General features: G+C 39.4%; 1 protein-coding gene across 25 annotated transcripts in view; it reads left to right on the top strand.

Annotated features, from left to right (window-relative positions):
* The window catches only part of CLASP1 (cytoplasmic linker associated protein 1), a gene marked incomplete at both ends in the record, with an annotated part of 222317 nt that overhangs the window by 76476 nt on the left and 121206 nt on the right, over window positions 1-24635 (top strand). For all 25 annotated transcript variants that reach the window (XM_084229882.1, XM_084229881.1, XM_084229869.1 and 22 more), the window contains one exon: window positions 791-858. In XM_084229882.1, the coding sequence (XP_084086008.1) occupies window positions 791-858 (68 nt within the window). The remainder of the gene's footprint in view (window positions 1-790; window positions 859-24635) is intronic.

The raw sequence follows: 24635 nt of genomic DNA on the forward strand, positions 1-24635 counted from the left end.
TGCTTTGGAATCTTACCCTTTACAACCTATTGCAGTGAATCTGTATTTTTGCCCAGGAAAGCCTTTTTTTCCCTTACTACCTCACTCCCAATTTTCCTCTCTCTTTTTGTGTCACTAAGATGGAATATTTTGACTGGTTAAGGAGTTTTGCTTCAATTTAAATGTCAAGAGAAAACGACCCATTAATAGAAAATGAATGTCATGTAGATTTGTTCAAGCTGAAGATTATTCAGTCACAAAATTTGTTTCTAGAGAAATTATTTATAGCACTTTTGAATTAAGCATAGGTCCCAGAAAAGCCTTTGTATTCTAATACCACAGCATTTTGAAAATATCCTATCTAGTCTGTGCTTAGAAATAGGGGAAGTCTGTACTTTTCATAGTGTATATGTTTAGTATGGAGAGTTTAATATAGCGTTCTGTATTCTCGCTCTCAGGGCTGGCATTGTCACCCTAGCTAACAATTTAACTGTGTTGGTTAATCTTAATGAAGTTACGAGGTCTTGATTTTCTCATCTAAAATGGGCATGAGACTTCCTTAGAAGGCTGTTGAGATGAAATGAGATCTTTGAGATCAAGCCTTTAGGTCAGTGCTTGGTTCGTAGTAAAAGTTCAGTTATTGTTGGCCATGGTTAGTGTTATTAATGTAATTACTATTTTTATCTTTAGGTGGACTTATATCACTGAATTTATTTTGGTGGGGGGGGTGAGACTCAAGTTCACATTAGTGTTTTAATGTAAGTGACTGTAAACAACAATGGATAATAATTTATATGTATTTTTAATACAGGTTGAATGTAATATTTACAAAATTTGATGAAGTACAAAAATCTGGGAACATGATACAATCTGCAAATGGTGAGTAAAGAAAGTAATCCCTCTATTTTTACCTTTTCAGTTTTGTGACAGTCATGCCTATGTACTTTCTGAATGGCTGAATTTGATATTTTTGTAAAGTGTGTAGGTCTTCACCCTTAACCTCATTTACCCACTTCCTCATGCCAGAACATAGAGCGTCATCATTGACTTTCTTTTGTAACTTACATTGAATCCATTAGCTGATCTTGTTGACTTTACTTTTAAAAATACAGATAGAATCCTGGTCATTCTTACTGCCACTGCTGCCCTCTTCCGAGTGCAGACCATGTTGGTATTTTACCTGTGCTGTCATGGTGTCCTCTAAACCAGTTTCCTTGCCTTTCCTTTCTCCCAGATACATAAAGTCTACTTTTCACAGAGCGATGAGAATGATCCTTTGAGAATGTAGCGCAAGTGAAGTTAATCCCTGTTCAGAATCCAGAGGTGGTTTCCCACCACACAGAGATCCATGCAATTCTGTGGCCCCCCAGGTCCTGCAATGTCTCAGCTGACTACCATTCTGATGTCTTCTAGGATTGCTTTTTCCCAAAGTTCTCTGGGGTCCACTCTCATTGGTCTTCTTGATAATTTTGAACATTCTTAGCTTCTCCTGCTTCAGAATCTTTGTGCTTATGATTCTTTCTGCTTGAAATACTGTTCCCAAGTATCATTATGTCCCTTTTTCCCGTTCCATCTAGATTTTGACTGCTGGATTACAAAGGCCATGCAGTACTCATCCAGTGTTCCAAGGGAATTCATTCTCTGTGCCTTCATCTGGCTTGATTTCCCTTTTTAGCACATATCAGTACAAAATATTTTTTGTGTTTATTCATGAGGGCAAGACTTTTGTTTTATTCGCTTTACTTCAAGTGCCTCAAAGAGTCCCTGGCATGTAGTAGGAATGCAATAAATATTTTAAAATAAGCAAAATAGCAATTGGCACTTGAATTGTGATTTACCATCTTTCTGTGTTGCTTCCTTTCATTTTACTTAGTGATGCTATTTGAGGACAAGTGGGTAGTTCTTGGACTCTAGCAGGGAAAACAAAGAGTGTATACCATATGAATCAAGTCATCCAATAGTCAATTGCCAACAATTTTTCTAATTCTGGATACCTCATTATGTAATAGCTATTTTAGAATTGCTAAGGATCTTATATCTTAGCATACCTTTCATAATTGGAATATTTTGAGTAAAAATATTTAAGTGAATGATTTCCCCTAAAGTGATTTAGTACGTACATAAGGGCAGAGCAGGGACAAAGTCCAGATCTTTGGGTACACACACTGCTGTATTGCTACCATCATCAGTAAGGAATTTGACTTTAGAGAGGATGCTTTTATAAAATGCTTGACGTGTTCTAAAATGCCATCATTAATCCTCTGTATTATTCTTCTATTTCTTTTTCATGTTTGTAAAAACATGATATTAAAAGAAAAAGTGAATAATATTTTTGGATTCAGCTACTACCACCAAATCAGATTTCATATTCTCTTGTAATTCATTTTCCTGTGACTATATAATTTATATCTAATTTTAACCATTGAATATTTTCTGTAATTCCCTCCCTACTTTAATGTATACTTTTATATATGCTTTTGAAAGTGCATCATTGGTACAGCTGGGACCACAACTATGGCCTTGGAGTTGTGCTCCAGTGTTGAGTGGGGTTGACCATGAGCGTGGGCAGAGTGCCCCAGTCCATTCTGTGCTGTTACTTTTGAGTGTGTGTGTTTGGGTAATTTGTGTTGTTTCCCAGTTTGAAAATTGTTGGCACTAGGATACAATGTACTGGGCCAAGGAGATAATGTTAGAACATTAGGTTTGTGCTTTAAAGACTGTACTGTAACTCTGAAACAGAACCTCAAGTTAATGCTGACCTTCAGAGAAGGACCATATCTAATGTTGAAGGCCTTGCATAGAAGGTATATATGTATGCACTCTGACATTCAGTGATCATGAAAAAATATAATTTGATCATCAATAATATTAAAATGCTGTGGCATTGGATGCACCACATTTTATTCTAAATGTTTAGGTATAAACATCACCCAAATTTCCTCACTTTTGCGTATGTCGGTATATGTGTTATGTATGTATGTATGTATGTATGTATGTATTTGTGATAAAGAGGTAGGGTTGAGGAGGAAAGCTGTTCCTTCAGACATCTTTGTTGAAATAGTAAAATGTTAAGGAAGCCTCAACTAAAATTTACAGGCTTATAATTTCAGCTTTTACTATATCTATGCAGTAATACTATATAAATTGTTAGTAAATATAGAATAATCTAAAGACATAGTAAAAATTTAAGAACTTCTAACCCAAATAATATTGGTCACTTTACAGTAACTTTGAAAGACCAGTACAATTTTTCCATAGCTGTCAAAATACAAATCACCTAACTTCCTTCTTTGCTAGTCACTGAATTTTTTCCATGGCACAGAGAAACTGCAGTAGAAGTGGAATAAAACCAGTCTAATTGCTCCCCTCAACCCCCCATGATTTCCAGTGTAAACATTCTTTGAACGCTTCTGGACTACTCATCTTTTCTCAACCTATCTACCCTCTCTCTGCTTCCTCCAGCTTGGTCTTTATACAGGTTAAACTGTAAACTTTCTAAATTTCCTTATTAATTCTAGGAGCTTTTGTAGATTCCTTGGGATTTTCTGCAGACAGTTACATCATGTGCCAATAGGAATAGCTTTATCTTTCTCAGAACTGCATACTTTTTTTTTCTTTTCCTTTCCCTATTGCACTCGTTAGAACTTCCACCACTATGTAAACTTAGAAGATAGCAAGAGCAGACATTCTTATCTGGTCCTGTCTTCACTACTAAGTTTAACTAAACTCTTTGTTTAGTTGTTCTTTAGCAAGATAGTATAGTTCTCATCTATTTCTGTTTTTTCTTAGTATTTTTGTTTGTTTTTCTTATCACAAAGGGGTGTTGGAATTTTGGGGGCAGGAAGCCACCACATATTCTAAATAGTGAGATATAATTCACTTACAAAAAGTTATTTTTTAAGTGTTTAAGTCAGAGGTTTTTCATATATTCACAAGATTGTGCAATTACCACCATTCTGTAAGTCCAGATTATTTTTATCATCCTCAAGAAAACTGGTATATCCATTAACATTCACTCCCCATTTCCTTCTTATCCTAATCCCTGACAACATACTCTCTGTTCCTGCAATTATACAACATATGGCTTTTTGTTTATGATTTCTTTCTCTTAGCATAATATTATCAAGGGTCATCCACATGGTAGCAAGTATGTGTACTTTATCCCTTTTAATGACTGAATAATATTTCATTATATAGAGTATACCACATGATATTTACCCACTCATCAGTTTTGATTGTTGTGATGACTGCTGCTGTGAATATTTGTGTAAAAATGTTTATGTGGACATTTGTTTTTATTTCTTGTGTATATATATATACCTTGAAGTGGAATTGTGAGGTCAGTGGTAACTTTTTGCTTAATCTTTTGAGTTACTGCTGCATTATTATAAAAAATACCTGCATCATTTTATATTCTCACCAACAGCACATGAGACTTTAAAAAGTTTTAATGTAGATGTGAATAAATTTATTGTTCATCTTAGTCATTCTAGTGGGTGTAAAGTGGTATCTCATTGCAATTTTGATTTGTGGTCCCTAATGAATATTGATATTGAACATCTTTCACGTGCTTATGGGCCATTTATATATCTTTTTGGAGAAATGTCTATTCAAATTCTTTCCCAATTTTCTAATGTGGTTAATTGTTTATTGTTGAGTTATAAGAATTTTTTATATATTCTGGATGAAAGTCTTTTATCATTACATGATTTAAAAATATTTTCTCCCATCTCCGGGCTTTTATTTCACTTTCATATTGCTGTTGTTGATAGCAGAAAAGTTTTAAATTTTGATGTAGTACAGTTTATCTGTTTTTTTCTTTTATTATTTGTGCTTATACTGCCATATCTAAGAAATTTAGATATGGTCTCGCCACTTTGAGGTCATGAAAAGTTACACCTGTATTTTCTTCTAAGAGCTGTATTGTTTAAAGAGCTTACATTTGTGTCCTTTTTTTTTAAGTACTACTGGTCTAAAACATTATGCAGGGCCTCCCTGGTGGCGCAGCAGTTGAACGCTGGGTTGCGAAGCTGCCCGCAGCCTCTGCAGCGCCGGTTCGATCCCCGGCCACCGGGTGAGGGTCCCATAAGGCGTGCAGACCTCTCCTGCTGCCCGCTGCTCCCCTCAGCAGTGTACTTTGTCACTCTGCCTGTTCTATTCTCCGCTCTGGCTCTGGTGAATTCTCTCATCCTCCCGTGCCTCTGACTGTACCCAGTGCTTGTATAAATAAATAAATAAATAAATCTTAAAAACAAAACAAAACACACACAACATTATGCAGATTCAAATTGTACAATATTAAAATTTGACATCTGTATATACTACAATATGATCTTTACCAAGAGTCTGGTTTCCATCCATTTGATACATTTTGAGTTAATTTTTGTAGGTGGCTAGAGGTAGATATCCAACTCTGTTGTTTTACATGTGGCTATCTAGTTTTCAAGGCACTGTATGTAGCAAAGACTATTCTTTCCTCCATTGGATTGTCTTGGCATTTTTCTCAAAAATCAGCCGATAAATGTGTGGATTTGTTTCTGGACTATAAGATCTATACCCTGGGTTAATGTGTTTATTCTTATGCCAGTACCACTCAGTGTTGATGATAAGTTTTTTGTAGTATGATTTGATATTCAGAAGTTAGAGTCTCAGTTCTTTTCAAGATTGACTTGGCTATCCTGGGTACATCTCCATAAAAATCATGGGATCAATTTTTGTAAAATGTCAATGTTTGCAAAAAGGAGCAACTGCAAATTTGATAGGGATTGAATCTGTTTATCAGTTTGAGGAGTATTACTATCTCAACTATATTAAGTCTCTCAATTTTTTAACATACAACCCCCTTTCAACTTAGGTCTTTCAGCAGTGTTTTGTAGTTTCAGTGTACAAATCTTGCACTAAATTTATTAAATTTATTTGCGCAAGATTTTTGGTTATTTTGTATATGGAATTATTTCCTTAATTTCATTTTTGGATTATTCAGTAGGGGCCTATAAAAATACTGTTGAATTTTGTGTTGGAGATCCACAATGATCCGCTCTCCTAGGCCAGCTCCTTAATGTTTCTTGCTGGCTTCGTCCTCCAGGCTGTGGTTGAGCATCATGTAGAGCGAGGTCAGGATGACAGTTCAGCCAGAACCACAAACCAGGAATTACTTTCTTTGCTTTTCCAGAATGGAGCCTTATTTTGGGGCACTTGCTACTATTACTAAGTTCCAGGTGCTTGAGCTCTGGCCAGTGAGAGTATTTAGTTGTCTTGGTTTTGGTCCTGTGTAGCGGTGAGGCTGGGGTTTCAAATATCACAACCTCAAGCTAGAAATGAGAGCATCTTCTGTGAGGAGACACAAGTGATCCAACCTGGCTCTTCTCACCAGTTCAGGCTCCAGCTGTTCTGTTTTGGGGAGGCTTCGGAATCTTACCAGTAAGCATCACTCTATATCCCTGCTATAGTTCTCTAATAGTGCACCCCCTTTTCCAGCCCAGTGCAGTATCTCCGAAGTTACCAGTGTGGATGGGGCCTCTGAGGCAACAACAGCAGTATGTCTCCATGGCTCTTTGCAATCCTCCTCTTTGTCATCTCTCAGTACCATGGAGTACACGTGTGAGCGATCCATGTCTGGGCTACCCAGACCCTTTTAGTTTTCTGCTTTTTCCCCATGGGCACTTATGTAGCAATAGGATGTGGAGTGAGAGGTGGAACAGAGGAAGGACTGAGTCACAAAGAGAATGGCAGCGTGAGACTGGTTTCCGGGTTCCCAAATATCCTTCGGGACAGGGGTTCTGATGAGTTGAAGGCTGCTTCATTTATTAGCACTGTGATAACCCCAGAAAGTATCTGTTAATGTCTTTCAATGTTCATACACCCAGTTGTGGAAAATTCAGTGGCTTGTCATTGACAAGTATTCATTTAACAAATGATAACTGTTTGGTAATGGTGGTAATAGTTACTTTTGCCATGTGGGTGTCTACACCCCCACAGGAAAGGGCAAACTGTGTCAGGGAGAATTTAAAATAGGACTGCTTTGGAAGTAAGTGTGGCCATCTTTTCTCCTTAGGAGAGAATTCTCTGCTCTGTCATTTAGCTGTGTGACTTTGTCAGATTAACTCCTGCGAGCCACGGTTTGTCCCCATGTAAAATACAGTGACCACCCTGTAGAGCGGTGCAAAGTAAATGAGGTTGTGTGTAAAACTCCTTGCACAATACCTGGGGGTGGAGTTGCTCAGAAGGATAGGTTTTATCTCCAGTTGTTCCATCTTAAAGTATCTATTCACTTTTGAAATAAAAGCATTATTAAGAATAACTGTCATACTTGTATTTTTTTAGAGTTTTGGATTATTTTAAGGTGAGCATTTAAAATTGAATGTAGGGCCTCCCTGCTGGTGCAAGGGGTTAAGCACTGCACTGTGAAGCAATCCACAGCCTCTGCAGCACGAGTTCCATCCCCGGCCAGTCAGGGAGCTACCCACAATGGCATAGCAGACCTCTCCTGTCTCGCCTGCTGCTCCCCTCCACAGTGTATTTCAGTCAGTTTGCCTGTTCTGTTCCCCACTCTGTCTCTGGTGAATCCTCTCACCCCCCCGCACTCTGGCCTGTACCCCAGTTCTTGTATGTTTAAATAAATAAATCTTTTAACAAAATAAAATTGAATGTACATTAATTTTCTTTAAATTAACAATAGAATTATTTTTAAAAGACAGATTTATTGAGCTATGATTCACAAAACATACCATCACCCAATTAAAGTGTATAATTCACTCATTGTTAGTTTCTTCACAGATAAATGTGAAACCATTCCCACGATATTTGTGATCTTTCACTCTTATTTTCCATCTCTCTGACCTCCCCTAAAGCCACCACTCACCTCTTTTATCCATACACTTGCCTATTGTGACATTTCTCCCAAGAAGTCTTACTGTGTGGTCTTTTGTGACTGTCTTCTTTCACTACCATTAATATTTTCTTTTTTTTTTTTTAATTTTTTTTTTTTTTTTATAGAGGCATGCTTTATTTATTTGTTTGCTGGTTTGTTTGTTTGTTTTGTTTATACATGCACTGGGTACAGTCAGAAGCACGGGAGGGTGAGAGAATTCACCAGAGCCAGAGCGGGGAGCAGAGCAGGCAGAAGGACCGAAGTACACTGCTGAGGGGAGCAGCGGGCGGCAGGAGAGGTCTGCACGCCATGTGGGACCCTCCTCTGGTGGCCGGGGAGCAGCCGGGGATCGAACTGGCGCCGCAGAGGCCGCGCGCAGTTTCGCAACCCAGCGCTCAACCGCTGCGCCACCGGGGAGGCCCTACCATTAATATTTTCAAGGTTCATACACGCTGTTGCATGCACCATCACTCCATCTCTAATGGGGCTCCATTGTGAGGTTAGACCACATTTTGTGCATCTGTTCATCTATTGGTGATTATTATTTCTACGCTTTGGCTATTAGAATGGTGCTGATATGAACACTTTTGTTTGAACACCTGCTTTAGGTTCTTTTGATTATATACCTGCAGGTAGGATGCTGGATCGTATGGTAATTATGTTTGACTTAATGAGGAACTGCCATACTCTCTTCCACTGTGGCTTCCCTGTTTGATATTTCCACATTTTGTCCAACAAAACCCCCCACAAAAACAATTTCCATTTTTAAATTTATAGTCATCCCAGTGGGTATGAAGTGGTTTCTCATTGTGGTTTTGATTTGCATTTCCCTAGTAACTAGTGATGTTGAACATATTTTCGTTTGTGTTGACCATTTTTAGATCATCTTTGGAAAAATTTCTATGCGAATACTTTGCCCATTTTAAAACTGGGTTATTTGTCTTTTTGTTGCTGAATTGTGCATGCTTTATATACCCTGGATATGTGATTTGCAGTCCCCCCACAACCCCCATTTTATGAGTTATTTTTTCACTCTTTGGTCTTTCAGAGCTTTACATTTTGATGAAATCTGTTGTCTATTCTTTTGTTATTTGTCAACAACAGTGCTCTTATGAGTAAGAAATAAAAACTCTGGATTTGTGCTAAGTTGGAAGAAAATATAATGACAACTCTTAGGGAAGAAATGGTGTTTCGTCCTGGGTTGTGTTTCTTGTCAGGTTCAAATTATGTTCTAAGGTGTTTAATGGATTATATTTATATGAAACCCTTGGGCTTGATTTTTTTGTAAGTGTAAGAACTGTGACTAAAACAGCAGTGACAAAGCAGCTGAGTAGCAGTTGTCAGTGAGCATTCTCTCTCGAATCGAACACATCATCTCTGTATGATTCTTTTGTGTTGCTAGGTTACCCAGAGGCCTTCTGGCTTTGAATGGCAAGAATATGGAGTTAAAAATATGTTGTTTTATAGATGTTTCTTTTTCTTTCTTTTCCCCCCATCTCCATATAATTAGCAAACCCCTTGAAGCAAAAATTATAGTTTTGCCTTCCATGGGTTTCAAAAAGCAAATTATTTTCTATGTAGGTTTTTCTAATCATGCAGATGTGCTTATGCTCAAGGGAGAATTGGATTTTCAGCATGAAAGAGCCTGTAATTACAGACTAGTCATGTCCTTTATCTGCAGCCACTTAATGATATTTAATTGGTTTTGATTGATGTGAGGCCCATGGACATTAATTTGGTTAAAAATGTGCATGTTTTTGAGTTTTTTAAAAGCTAATGTGTTTATGAGGGGAAGATGAAAATATCATGTTGGTACAGTCCATGAAAATTGCAAAATAAAGACACAGTATTTATAGATTCTTATCTATAAACCAGACATCATTGGTCCTAATGCATTAGGGTATCTAGGGTGTCCTGCTGCTGCCCATACACATCCTGCCTTACGTATTTTTACTAAAAAATTTTATAATATGAAAAATATCACATACCATTTCTAAGCTGGAAATGAGAGATACCTGCTTAAGCTGAAAGCAAATAGAATTGCTAGGTGAGGTCTAAGTAGTTGCCTAGTACTAAGACTGAACAGTCACTGAAAAGTGAGCTGTCTTTCCTTTACTAAGAAGCCAAGCCATTATTATCTTGCTTAGTCTTTACAAACAATGATTGTGAATAAATGAACCAGGTTCTAATAATAGGTCTTCTCCCCCGGCCCCCCACCCCACCCCAATAGACTCTGCATATTACAAGGTTTGGGATTCTAGTTCAAAATCTTTTGAAAATGTTTCCATAGTCATAGATGCAGGAGACCATGTTACAGCGTTGAAGGTTGGCACCATGCTGTGCTGTTAAGACCACCTAAAATAGCCTGGTAGAGACTGTTTCTGATAGCAGCTTTGGCTGCGACTGACAGCGTACTTTATCTTCCATGTGGGAATAAGATTGCTCTTTGGCATTATTCTTATCTAAGGTTAGATAATTTAGACAATTCCAAAAATTTTATATGACAGTTTTAAAGAAGGCTCTCTCACATGAGTAAAGTCAGATGGAAAAAGCTCTTCAAACCCAACCCCCTTAAAAAAAAATCACTATTCTATATATTCTAGGCTTTTATTTTGGAACAGGGTGGCAGTTGTCATTGGTGCTGGATCACACCAAAGAAGTCATGTGGGTGGAGAGTTTGCTGATGCTTAAGTTGCTGTGAGTAGGTATAGCTTTCAGAGCAGTGTTTTTATTTGTACCGAGATCACTGACAACCATGACTACTGGCAAAGGTAGGCTGTTCTAATCTATTCTAGAAAGTATAATTATGAATGCTTACCTAGAAAATAAAATATTTAAGATATTTTATAATTGATGTGAGAACTAAAAATTGTAGCTGAAACTAAGGAAAATTATTTGCTATGACTATTTGCGTTCAGGCAGGGAAAACTGTGAACACCACTGATGTTTCCATGAATGTTCACCTTTGAGGAAAGTGCGCGTAAGTGAGTGAGCTTAACTGTGTTTTCATCAGCCTTTGTTTCATGTGCTTTTAGTTTTCTCTGTCTTCCTGTGTTTACAGTATGTATGTTTTGAAAATAAACTCCTTTGTAATTAGAAGATATTTGCTAATAAATATAAGCTGGCTGTCTTAAAAGGATCTTGCTGGCTAGAAATCTCTTAAGGTTTCCTGAAAAGGATATAAGAGGGAAAACACACATAAGCCATAGCAGTGCAGGGACGCTGCTTCTGTCTTGAGAATCCTTATTTAAAATTCTCCGTTCCCTTTTAAAGATTTACATTTTTAAAATGCTAAAATGGAACTGGAAATGAAAGATGAAGTGTTGTTTACAAGTCTTATTGATGAGCCTTCAGTCTGTCCATGGAGGTTTCACCAGTTGTGATCAGCAGTTGTGGTCAGCAGAAATGATGTTGAAAGAGCTCCATGTGAACAAGGTTTGTGTTTGAAGGACGAATGCAGTGTTGTGATGGGAGCTACTTGTGTCACTGCCTTGCTTTCCTATGGGAAGGGCTTCCTGGCAGGCTTTTAATTTGTTGATTTTAAAGGATATTTCTAAATCTTTCAACTGAAGATGGGTATTAGAGAGTTAAATTGTGCGCAGTATCAAGTGTTCATTTGTCGTTACTCTGGGGAAATTGACACACATTCAGCTCATTTGTTCTGTTTTTATTTTGTAGTGGATTATTAAGACATGTATATCCATCTTTTTAAACCACATTTGGTAAAGTTTACTGAAAATGGGTGCACTGGAAAATGCCATATTTCTGTTAGATTTTCAAATTGAGAATTTAGAGTTTACATTGATAGTATTCCTTTTGATTTCATCATCCCTCATTACAGAATTCTTTATTCAGATTAGCTGCTGCAGGAACTCAACACCTGGGCAGGGGAATTAAATGATTAATGTTCTGAAGTGACCTCTTTTAGAGCCCTTCTTTTGGGGATTTGAAAGTGTGTTACTTAAAAGTAGTATTTGTCTTAAGTTATTGTATTTGGAGTATGTTTTTTTAAACTACCAGGCAAAGTAAATATGGGAATTGACTGTTTATATTAAAGGCCATGGAGAAAACCTGGAGGATCTGAGTTTAAAATAAGCTCTTTCTCTAATTCCTTTCTAATCACCTGCCTCCTTGGTCACTGTTACCTGGAACTCAGGTTTAGAAGCATTTAGAATTTTTACTCTAATTCATAGCAGGAAACACGAATTAAAAGCAGCTCCTTGTGGTGTTATATTTGAATGTTCCTCTATCAATCCATCAATAAAAGGGCCCATTAACAATCTGAAAAATGTAATACCGTGATTGTGTGGAGTGTTTTAGTAATTTCAAAGCACTTTCCTGCATGTTTTTATTTTGTCATCTTCTTGGCAACCTCCTGAGTTAGGCAGGGCAGCTTTGGATGGACAAGGAAGATTTCAGGTTTCCTCTTATTGGGGTGGTGGATACAGAGAGAGGCAGAGCCTTGGACGCAGACCAGTCCTCCTTCAGGCAAGCTGTGCTGTCAGCCTCCTGCTTCTGCCCTACTATTAGGATAAAACTGGCTTTTTATGTTCCTTTGGTTGTGAAATTGTGCCATTTTTAAAAATTGCCATAGGGAATAATTAAAAATGGAAAGCATTTAAAGAGATATTATTAAAACATGAATTAGAACTCCATAACCCAAGTTTTAGGCTCTTTTTAAAAAAGTATTTTTTTTTTAATTGGGGCAACAGTGGTTTACAACACTGTATGTGATTTAGGGGAAAGGGTTCATAACTCCTCAGATGACTGTCACTAAAACAGGGCCAAGAAGACTGACAGGTCACTGTGGGGTCTCACTCATGCAACAGCATTGGGGTTTTATTAACAAGTGGCGGGGTGGGGAAAAGAGAAGAGTTTCTAAGGCCACAAGTTGCCAGCCCTTTCACCCCAGATTGTGCCCACTGTGTCCAGTATTCCAAAACAGAGACCTTCCAAGCCAGATGGTGATGCCCCGATGAGAGCCTGGAGCTGGTGGCACACTGGTAAGCAGTGGGCCTGGATTCCGCTCATAGTGGCATATGAAGGTGCTCACAGGTGGGGTTGCTGAGGTGACACTGCAGCAGCCCACAGCAACTGTCTGAAGGCTGGACTGGACAGCACCACATGCCAGACTGGACAGTGCTGGAGGCAACAGCACCAGGAGGCAGTACCAGGTGATCAGAAGCTGTGGACATTTCTTAAAGTGGCTGGACACAGTGCCAAACACCGGTCAGCAGTGCTGGTCAGCACTGAGCAGTTGTACCAGCACGGTCATCACCAGGAGGTGGTGCCAGGGACATCAGTGTTACAGCTGTTTGTGGACTGTTAGCTTAAACCATTAGCAAACAGCTCTTTTAGAGACATGGAACCCAGGTCATTGTGCTCTTTGCAGGTGATGCCAGAGGCAGGTGCAATGGCTAGGTGTCTGCAAAAGTCTGTGGAGGTCTGAAGGTGTACAGAGGTCTGGAAATATGTGATGCTCTGTGAAGTCCTGGAGGTTGTCTGCGGAATGAATCAAGGTGGCTCTTGCTCTGCCATATATCCTTTTCAGGGTCACCACCCTATAAGCCTGATTAGGCCAGTTATCAATCCTATTTGGGGCTGGTTAAGTACCAGTTAACTTGCTCCATTTTCAGTCTGCATAATGAACTCTCCCTTGGAAGTACTAGAAAGCTTGAACCTGATTGGTTCATTTGTGTTCTTAGTACCAGCTTCAAAAGGGAAAATCCCAACTCCTGCTCAGACCCAACCTGCATTGAGGTCAGCCTCATGGGCCTGGATGAGCCACTGCTGGAGCTGACTCAGTGGAGTCAGGTTTAACAATGCTGGGGGGGCCTCCAGCCGCACTGGGATACAGATCCCAGGAGTTTTATGGGTGCTGCTGTTAGGACCTCACTTTGTTGGGCTGGTGGGCCATGGCTCCCTCTGCTCAGAGCTGCTGCAGCCAGGTCCAGCACAGCTAGCAGCCCCGAACCCCAAGGCTGGCTTTTTGTGAGCCAGGGAAACCACTGCCAGAGCCCAGGGGCCAGCCCTCATTGGAGGCAGGGTGAGCCTTCCTGCTGCAGGGGGGCCTGCATGCTGCCTGTAGGCAGCAAGCTTGGGCCGGCTGCCAAACCCAGCTGATAGAACCCCAGTGGGGCTGTTTGCATTAGGGGTAGCCCACAGTAAATGGCCACCTCCACTGCCATTGCCAGCTGTGACTTTCAGAGTAGACACTGACCACCAAAGCATCCATAGTCCTCTATCTTAGTGGAAAACCTTGACCATTGGCTTCCCTTCCAACTTGTCTCCCTCTCCACCCCCTCACTATCCTGATCAGTTGCTTACCCAGTGATTGGGGGAGAGGGATCCAGTTCTGGGATGAGTTAGTTTGAAAAAGTAGCTTGGTATTGCTGCCTCCAGTGCAGAGGAAGATGGAAAAGGGCTTTGTGTATACCATCCTAAGAAGCTGAGATTTTTATTGTGGGCTATTCTCAGAGTTAAATTTGAAAAGCCATGTAAGGGTGGATAGGGAGATTGATACAAGGTGACCAATTTTAATTTTACCAAGTATAACAACAATAATAAACCCCCCACCATATCTCTTGTTATTTCATAAAACATGTTATTAGGGCCTCCCCTGGTGGCGCAGGCGCTTAAGCACCGCGCTGTGAAGCTGTCCGCAGCCTCTGCAGCGCCAGTTCGATCCCTGCCGGCTGGCAAGGGTCCCACATGACGCAGCAGACCTCTCCTGTGGCGCCCACTGCTCCCCCAGCAGTGTATTTCAGTCAGTCTGCCTGTTCTGCTCCCCACTCTGTCTCTGGTGACTCCTCTCACCCTCCTGCGCATCTGGCCTGTACCCTGGTTCTTGTATAGAATAAATAAATCTTAAAAAAAAAGTCATATTAACATCCATAAAAATATGTAATTTAGAATAAAGGCTAGTCCTTTAAAGCAAAATAAATTTAGCCGTATGTAAAATTTGTAAGTTTTTCCTCATAGTTCTCTGTTTGGTACAGATAGTGTAAATCATCCGGTGTGTCACGGGGGTTTTAAATGTTTGGGGTGCAAGTAGATAAATGAGTAAAGGGAATGAGTACGATTGTGGAGTTTGGAACCCTCAGGCTGTGTGTGCGTGTTGCCTGCATGAGCATTGTGTGACCTGGGGCAGGCGACTTGTCTGTTGGCTGTGTGTTGTCATGTGTGAGTGGGGGACAGTTATAATTTCTGCACTGCTGAGAGCAGTGAATGAGATGATGCACGTGGATAGCTGGCCCATAAATATCACCTACGGGGACACACTCCACTGTGGCAGCGTTAACGGGAGGTGAATGTTGGAAGGTTTAAAGTGGTCTGCTTGGTGCTTTTCTTTATATATGGGAAGCTTGCTTAAGAAAAACAAGCTGCAGAATTAGATGTATAATAAGACCTTTTAAAAGAAACTCCCCCTCAGAGCCCAGATCTTGATTTCCAACACCATTAGAGCTCCATGGGTAAATGACTTATCTTAGGACTAGGGCAGAGAATTTACCTGATGAGCTTGGTGCATGTTGAAATGACAAAAGGAAAGGAAATCCTCAAACAACAGAACAATGGATACGGGAATATACTGCAAGATTCCCAGTGGCCAAAACTGGAAGAATTTAGGCAGTAAAGTAGAATAGTACTGGATTATAACCCAAAGTGTAAAATAGACATTGATGAGCTCATCCTTGTAAAAATGAGTGATTGAATAAATAGATAAGCAAGGGGGGAGAGACAACTCTCCCATGACTTGAAATCATCTTGTAGCTGCTCCAACCTAGTGGGGGAGCATAACTTCCTGTTGTGTGTGATGTGCCTAGGGACTTCCTGCAAAGAGCGCAGTATGGAAGGATGAGAGAGAGTAACTTTACGGTGGAGAAAGCTAATAAACGCTGCCTCGTCATCAAGTCAGACCAGAAGTCTGACTGATACCCTGTACTCTCCATATAATGTGATGAGAACGGCATTTATCTCTTCTCTCCCAAACTCACAAGCTCTGTCTAGACATGACAAAAAACTCAGGCAAGCCCAATTTGCAGGATATTCTGTCAACTTTCCAACCAGTACTCCTCAAAACTGTCAAGATCATCTAAAATAAGAAAAGTCTGAGAAATTCACAACCTAGAAGAACCTGGGGAGACTAGATTGATGTCATGTGATAATCTCACTGGGAACCTGAAACAGATAGAGGGCAGTAGGAAAAAAGTAAGGAACGCTAATAAACTGACTTTAGTTAGTAATAATATATCAATATTGGTTCATAACAAATGTACTCCTGCTGTTAGATGTTATCCATAGGGGCACTGGGAGAGAGGAGTGTATGGGACGCTCTCCACAAACTGCCTGTCACTCTGCTACGCTTCTATAAAAAATTTGATTAAAATTTAAAAACTACAAACGAATGGAGTTGAGAGAGAAATCTTTTAATCTCATGTTTTCTTCTGGTAATATTTAAATTATTTAGCCATGTCTGTCCATGCATTAATTTTGTATTTGTAAAAAGTTCCACCACCTTTTGGGTGGTAGAATTCTGCGATTTTAGTTTTTATATTTTTTAATTGTATTTAAAACATCTAATGTTATTGATTTTATTTTATTTATTTATTTTTTAAATTTTCTAGAGGCATGTCTTATTTATTTATTTATTTATTTATTTATTTATTTATTTATTTATTTATTTATTTATTATCTGTTTGTTTGTTTGGTTTATACATGCACTGGGTACAGTCAGAAGCACGGGAGGGTGAGAGAATTCACCAGAGCCAGAGCGGGGAGCAGAGCAGGCAGAAGGACCGAAGTACACTGCTGAGGGGAGCAGCGGGCGGCAGGAGAGGTCTGCTCACCATGTGGGACCCTCCTCTGGTGGCCGGGGAGCAGCCGGGGATCGAACCTGCTGCAGAGGCTGCAGGCAGCTTCGCAACCCAGTGTTCAACCGCTGCGCCACCGGGGAGGCCCATGTTATTGATTTTAAAAAGGAGATCGAAGGGAAGAGGACCGGTTAGGAGACAATTTTGGTAACAGAAATCCAAGAGATGAGGAAGACCTCATTGAGGACAGCTTCAGTGGGACAGGGCAGGAAGTGGGAGTGGAGCTGTTCAGAAGCAGCACTGGCCACCTTGCTCACTATTTGGGTGGGTGAGTGAGCAGGAAATGGTAGGTAGTGGTGAGGGAGAAGGAAGTGTTAAGAACAATTTGGTGCTTTGACTGTACCGACTGGGTGAAGGCTGGTAGAACAACTGAAGCAAGGAAACTTGCAGGGTGAGCAGGTTTTGAAAGTAGAGAGATATTACAGAGTTGTGTTTGTGTGTGGGTTTGATTCAGGTGTGTTTGTAACTTGGAACAGAGATGGAGCTGGTTTTAGAGGATTAAGATTTATTAGGATTAAGATTTATTTAAAATTGTCATCTTATTTCTGTCTTATGCAGAAGCATGGCTATTTGCCTCTCGGGTTCTTGAGAATGATTTCTTTAAAGCAGGAATGGGTGATTTGCAGGATTATTGTATAAAAAACAAATACTTCTTGGTATGTCTCTTAAGCATGAGAAAACATGCTGATAGGAATTCTTTTCCAAATTTGACTGAATTTTCCCACCTGATTTATTACTTTTGTACCTACACAGAGGTTATCAAGAAGAATTGAGTCAAGATTGGTACAGTGGGGTCTCCCCGGTGGCGCAGCGGTTGAGCGCTGGGTTCCGAAGCTGCCCGCAGCCTCTGCAGCACCGGTTCGATCCCCGGCTGCTCCCCGGCCACCGGAGGAGGGTCCCACATGGCGGGCAGACTTCTCCTGCCGCCCCCTGCTCCCCTCAGCAGTGTACTTCGGTCCTTCTGCCTGCTCTGCTCCCCGCTCTGGCTCTGGTGAATTCTCTCACCCTCCCGTGCTTCTGACTGTACCCAGTGCTTGTATAAATAAATAAATAAATCTTAAAAAAAAAAAAAAAGAATTATCAAGGGACACTAAAAATTCATTTAAAAAAAAAAAAGATTGGTACAGTGATAATTAAAATGACATTTCCAAAGGAATGCAAGTTGTAGATCTGATGTCTGTGTGATTTGGGTTCTGGCATTTATTAAAGTATATGCCTCTGCCCTTTCAGGAAAAGTTCAAAGGTAAAATAAGTACTGTGGTCAGAAGGAGAAAAAATCATTTGTGAAAAGATGCACTGTTATTTTTGTTAATGACAGTCAGACATGTTGAAATAATAATTTTTGTTCCTAGAAGTTCATTTTTAGTTTTCAGTTGTCAATATAAAAATTTTGCTCATAGCTCTTAAAGTTGTTTACAATTCCCTCTTTTCTAATAAAGTAGTGAAAATGTAAGTCTGAATAGGGTTAGTTAAGTATCTGCACTCTACTTTTTGGCTACTTTTGTAAAGCATAAGTAGCAACTTAAATGCCCTACTGTTTTCTAATTACCATGGCAAATTTTGAGATTGGCATTATGATTGTTAATCATGCCAGCTCTCCTGCTAAGCCTGTCTGTGTGCTGTGCGTACCTGTGCATCCTTCACAGCTGCTTGGTCTTTTTTGGCCAAGGGGCTTCAGACATGTTCCCACTAGATACACTTCACTTTACTCATTACCCTACTTGCAGTCTGTTCTTTTTACAGGCACTGCTTTTCATGGAGCAAAGACATGCCTTCCCTGGCCCTCTGTCTTCTAGGAATTTATTTTCCAAAGGTTCATCATTCTCACTGGGTGTTCCTGCTGAGGGTAGGGCCGAAGCACTGACCTGTTTTCTGAATTGTCAGCATCCGGCTTAGGGCTTGGCACTGAGTAGGCATTAAAAAAAAAAAAAAAAAGTCTTCTAGATACACAAAGTATGTGAATGATTTTTATTCTGTACATGAGAAACAGACTGAGAGAAGTCCAAGACTTATCTAAACTATGAAATGTTGGCAGGAGTTTTGAGGCCCAGAGAGGTTTTTAAAATCTGTATGCTTTCACCACTAGCTGTGCTGTCTTCCAAGATTAGTCATATGTGGAAGATTGAACTCCAGGTATTATTTCATTTTCTCAGTGAAAATACATGCTAATTCATTGATTTGCTCCCTGTGCTAGGAATGCCAGATGTTTATTCAGCATGCAGGAATCTATCTCTGAGGTCAGGGTGCTTTCATTCTCCTATTTCCCTCTTGTAGCATAGGATGGGCTTTGTGGGTTCTTCTTTTAACCAGGTTCAAGGTAGAATAGCTATATATACATTTGTTTAAAAAAAAAAAAAGAAAATGGAAAACATCCACACTTGAAAGGACCCTCTTTTCTATCTTAAAATTCACTTTTGGAGTCTTCTGGTTTACATGGCTTCTTTTTGCAGAAATGAAAATTGTATTTGAGTGTGGCTTACTGTATGTAGTTCCTGGCAGTTAGCTAATAATTGCAGCTATTTAGTTCTAACAGCTATAATAAACTAAAAGCTACCTGCAATGTGGCCACGAAGCTAGACCTACAGGGTCACAAATGCATAATGCCTTTTCCAAAGTGAGTAACCCCACTGTAGGGCCCCTTTTCCTGCTGAAAAAGCAAGTCCTGCCCTGCTACTTAAAGGCATTCTTTTGTTTCATTGTTCATAGTAAATTAGAACTTTCCTCCTACCCTTTGTCTTCTCCTACTTTTGAATTCTTGGTCCATGACAGAGATGTCTGAGTAATCCTTGTCCATATAGGTGAGCTTTCTATCTTTGGTGAAAACCATCCAGCATGATTTGGTCATCCCCAAACTACCTCATCCAAAAACATGCCTCTTGTTTTCCTCTGTTACATTATACTGTTCTTTTCCTGCAGTGTATATGTCATGTATTTATTGTTACATCTGTGTTTACAAATCTTGTTTTGTCGTTTTATACTGAAAGTTTCCTTTGGCATGTAGCATGCATGCTTTGTTCTTACTGTATTCTAGGGCCTGTCTTTCAGGCAGCAGATCTTCATGCATTTATTAAAAGGATAGATAAAGAAGATAGTTATCTAAGTCAGGTAGCAACTAGCCTGCTAGTCCTTCCATAAATTTCCTTCACTCTTCTTTGAGTAAATCAGTGCTTTGCTCATGAACTTAGTAAAGAGAATCTGTTATCTTTGTCATTTCCTTTTCTTTCCCCTTTTGTCATTCTTTTCCCTTCCCCCTTTTATCCTACCCTCTCCCCCCATTTTCTCCGTATCTTTCCTTTGTGACCGTTCCACTGCCTTCAAGAAGTCCATGTACTATACTGAGAGAGAATCCTAACCATCTGGGCCAGAGTATATTTTTGAGCTGGTCAGAGGGACTGTGATGGAGCCTGGAAGCCTAGCCCCCATCTGGTGTGCTCAGAAGTGCCCTGTTGGTGGTCTTTAGTCCAACAATGCTGACTTTTGACAGGTAGACAGAGGTGTGTATAGAGGTGTGCTCATAAATTGGTCTTATTTGGACCATGTAGTTATTTTTGGGGAATTGGTTTGGGAGATAGGGAGTGCTGCAGGAAGCCAAAGGTAATGGTAAACAGGTGTCTGGTTCACCAAGTTGATGGAAATATGAAGTGTGGCACATTTGCTCTTTGAGCTAGAAAATAAGCATATGATAAGTATGAAAGTACAGTTATCAAACAAGTAATTTCAATAATATGCCTATAATTTATCAAGAACTCTTTGCAGCTGTCCTATATACTATACTCTCTCCCCTTATAATATACAGTTTACTACCTCCCATTGACATGTCCCCTCCCATTGACAAAGTGTTACTTTGCTTGCTGCTGCTTTATACCCAGCAGTTGTATGGCCACACATCATAATGTCCATCTTAGCAGCCTTAGTAGACAGAGACTCAATCTGGATAAAAACCAGAATACTATTTGCATTAATGGTACCTAAATGTAATTAAAAGGATTTTTGAAAACTAATTACTTTGACATTTGGAAACAAGTTATTCTTGGTTTATGTTGCTGTTTGCTTTGTAATTATGTAAATAATTATAGCCTTGTGAACTCCAGCACTAGGCTCAATAAAAAATAGCAAGGCCATAGCCATAGACTTTTTTTAATTGTATGTGTGTTATATTTATCCAAAGGCCTTGTTCTTATTAAAACCACAGAAAACCTCAACCTACTGACTTTTAACTTTTCAAACTGTAAGACTGGAATTATTCAGACTCAAATGAACCATGCACAAAAGAAACAAGGTGCAGTGATAGCTGGAGAAAATAGTAGACCCAAACTCTTGGTATGTTTACTTAGAAACATTTTCTAGGAAATAACTCCAGGTTCTAAAATAGTGATTTAATTTAATCTTCACTACAATCATTACTTCCTTCTTAAATTTTTTTTTGAGCTATCTTGTTTCATTGGATTCAGAATTCAATACTCTAGTTTTTAAGGAGAAAGCTTGAAAGTAGCTAAAATTCATGATAGGAGTACAAGAGTTAATAGTGCATTGATTTAAATAGCTAATATACTAAATGGTGAAAAAAGGAAAGCTTTTCCTTGAAGATCAGGAACAAGACAAATCCACTCTCACCACTACTATTTAACTATGCAATGGAGGTCTTAGAGAAAGTAGACAAGAACAAGAAATAGAGGAATCCAGACTGGAAAAGAAGAAGAAAAACTATCACTATTTGCAGTTGATACAATATAATGTATATATAAAACCCTAAAGACACAACTAAAAAATATTAGAAACAATAAATGAGTACACAGTAAAGTGACAGGCTACAAAGTGAGCATACAAAAACTGTTGCATTTCTATATACAAATAGTGAGCAAGAAGGAAAAAAGTTAAGAAAAGTTTCATTTACAGTTGTATCTAAATAAATAAATGGGAATAAATTAAATGAAGGAGGTGATAGACATGTACAGTGAAAACTAAAAGCAATTATTAAAAGACGTAGACCAAGACACAAAGAGTTGGAGACAGGTTTAAGTTCACAGATGGGGAGAATTGATATAATCAAAATGGCTGTCTTCTGCCTCTGTTGGTGCAAAGGGTTAAGCATCAGCACTGGTGAGGGAGCTAACCCACATGGTGCAGCACACCTCTCCTGTCACACTTGCTGCTCTCCTCAGCAGTGTATTTTAGTAAGTCTGTCTTTTCTGTTCCCCACTCTGTCTCTTGTGAATCCCCTCACTCCCCCCCCCCCACACCTCTGGCCTGTACCCCAGTTCTAGTATGCATGAATAAATAAGTTTAAAAAAAACCAAAATGGCTATCTTATCAGAAGCAATACATAGATTCATAATAGCCCTTGTGAAAATGGTATTTTTTAAGGAAACAAGAAGAAACATTAAAATTCATACAGAACCATGGAAGACCCAAGTAGATAAAGCATTCTTGTAATAAAAATAAAAAGAAAGTGGAAGCATTATACTACCCAATTTCAAACTATATTACAAATTGACAATAATTAAAGCAACATGGTATTAGAATAAAAATAAACACATGGATTAATGGAATACAATTGAGAGCCCAGAAATAAACCCACATATGTATCAATACACTCTGTGACAAAGTAGTCTAAAATAAACAATGGAGAAAGGAGCATATCTTTAAGTGCTACTGGGAAACCTGGACAGCTAGCTCCATGCAGAAGAATGAAAATGGACCACTCTTTAGCTCCATACTCAAATAAATTCAAAATGGATTTAAGACCTGAATATAGATTTAAAACCATAAAAATAACTAGAAGAAAACATAAGTGATACATATGTTCCTTCATATCAACATTATAAGTGTTCTTGGGAACTTGACGCCAAAGTCAAGGGAAAGGAAAACAAAACAAATAGTTGAGATTATAGCAAATTAAAAGCTTGTGCACACTGAAAGAAACTATTGGCATAATGAAAAGACAACTTGCTGAATGGGAGAGGATATTTGCACATCATGAGTCTGACAGAGGGTTAATATCCAAGAGATACACAGAGGGCATGCAACCCAATAACAGAAAAACGAATGACCCAATTTAACAATGGGCAGTAGAACTGAATAGATAGGGATGGCCAACAGGCACATGAAAAAGATGCTTATCACCACTTACTATTGGAGAAATGCAAACCAAAATCACAATGAGAATAGCTTACATAAAAAAAAAACTGGTAACAACAAGTGTTAGTGAGGGTTTGTAGAAAAAAGAACCCTCATATACTGTTGGTGGGAATGTAAATAGATGCAACAATTTTTGGAAAACAGTATGGGGGAGGTCTTCATCAGAAACCTAAAAATAGAGTTACTGTATCATGCAACAGTAGATCTTTATGATCTATGACTTTTGGTTATCTATGCACCACAATATGCATTATTTTCAATAACTTAGATATAGAAGGGAACTAAGAATAGGAAAAAATGTCCATTGATAGGTGATTAGATAAAGATGTGACATACACACACACACACCACGGAATACTATTCAGCTATTACAGTTGAAATTTTGCCAGTTGCAGCAATGTAGGAGGAACTCAGGGATTGTGCAGAGTGAAATAAGTCAGGAGGAAATGAAATAATGGATGATTTCACCTATATATACAATATAAGGAAATAAAACAAATGAGCAGACAAAACAAAAACAAACCAGCAGACATTGACAACAGAACTGAGTTTACTAGAGGGCTGGACATAGGTACAAGGATGGGGTGGATCTAATGGATGATGGTGGGTGTTTTGTTTTTTTATTTTTTAAAAAGGAAAAGACAATAAAGCAGGATACCAAGATGTGTGAGGATTTTCATCTACCCCAGGGCATCTTGACATCTAGAAGACAAAGTCACACAAATGACCACTTGACCCGCCTCTCCCTTCCTTCCCTTCCTGCTGCTGAAGAACCTTGGGTTCGATGGCTAATGGAAGGGTCGGGGTTCTCCTGCTCTGAGAACCTGGCAGGCAGTAGAAGCAGGAGAGGTATTCTTGGAGAAAGTACTTTTTCTCTTATCGTGGAACTGTGCAGTTTAAGGCACTCAGACATGTCTGGGTATGATGGTCCTTAACAGGATGTAAAGCCAAGTTTATATCATAGCTAAGACTTCCTGTGGCTCTCCAGGAGTTATTAATGTGGAATCAGTTCAGGTTTCACAGCTCAGTGGCTGCTATTTCAGCAGGAAGGATAGTATACAGCCATCTCCCTCTGGGGAGCCCTTTGATACTTAGGATATTTGAGTGGCAATCGCTTCATATTCCCTTCCTTTAGCTTTTGGTTGGTCCCAAGGGTGAGTGTATAATCGGAGGTGTGTGTTGTTAGATATTCCTCAGCACTGATCTGTACCTATATTATTGCCGTGTCACTGTAGGTTCTTTTCTCTGGGGAAGGTATAGTATTAACAGTATTATTAATTTAAATTGGGCCTTCAGATTGGTCAGAAGATGCTAACTTCAGCATCCTAATGGCTGCCTATGACTTGGGGTCTTTGTCTACAATCTTTTGCTTCTTGGTGCCCAAGATGGGAACAGTCCCAGAATAGTGGGGTTCCTGGACCGCTCTGCGTGCAGAGGGCAGTTGGCTAGCTTGTGATTCCTGTCTGAAATTCTTTGCCCCTCATATATTGTCCAGGAGAAGCTGTTCCCGGAATTTGTTCCCCCTTACTGTATAGCCCTTCAGGATGGTCGTCCAAGGCAATCTGAATTATGTGGGATGTAGACATGTTTCACCATCCCAGTTAATGTTGTGGACACAGTAGAGTGAGTCACATTGAGAAGTGGGTAGGACAGTGGGCCCTTTTTATGTTTATGTAGCCCTATTCTGTATACCTCTGTTTGGTATTCACATGACTGATCTTGTGTGTGCTTTCAAAGCATCATACTGAATCAGAACTGCTGCTGCTTGTGGCTGTATG

This window comes from Talpa europaea, assembly GCF_964194135.1.
Source record: "Talpa europaea genome assembly, chromosome: 1".
NCBI classification, from domain to species: domain Eukaryota; kingdom Metazoa; phylum Chordata; class Mammalia; order Eulipotyphla; family Talpidae; genus Talpa; species Talpa europaea.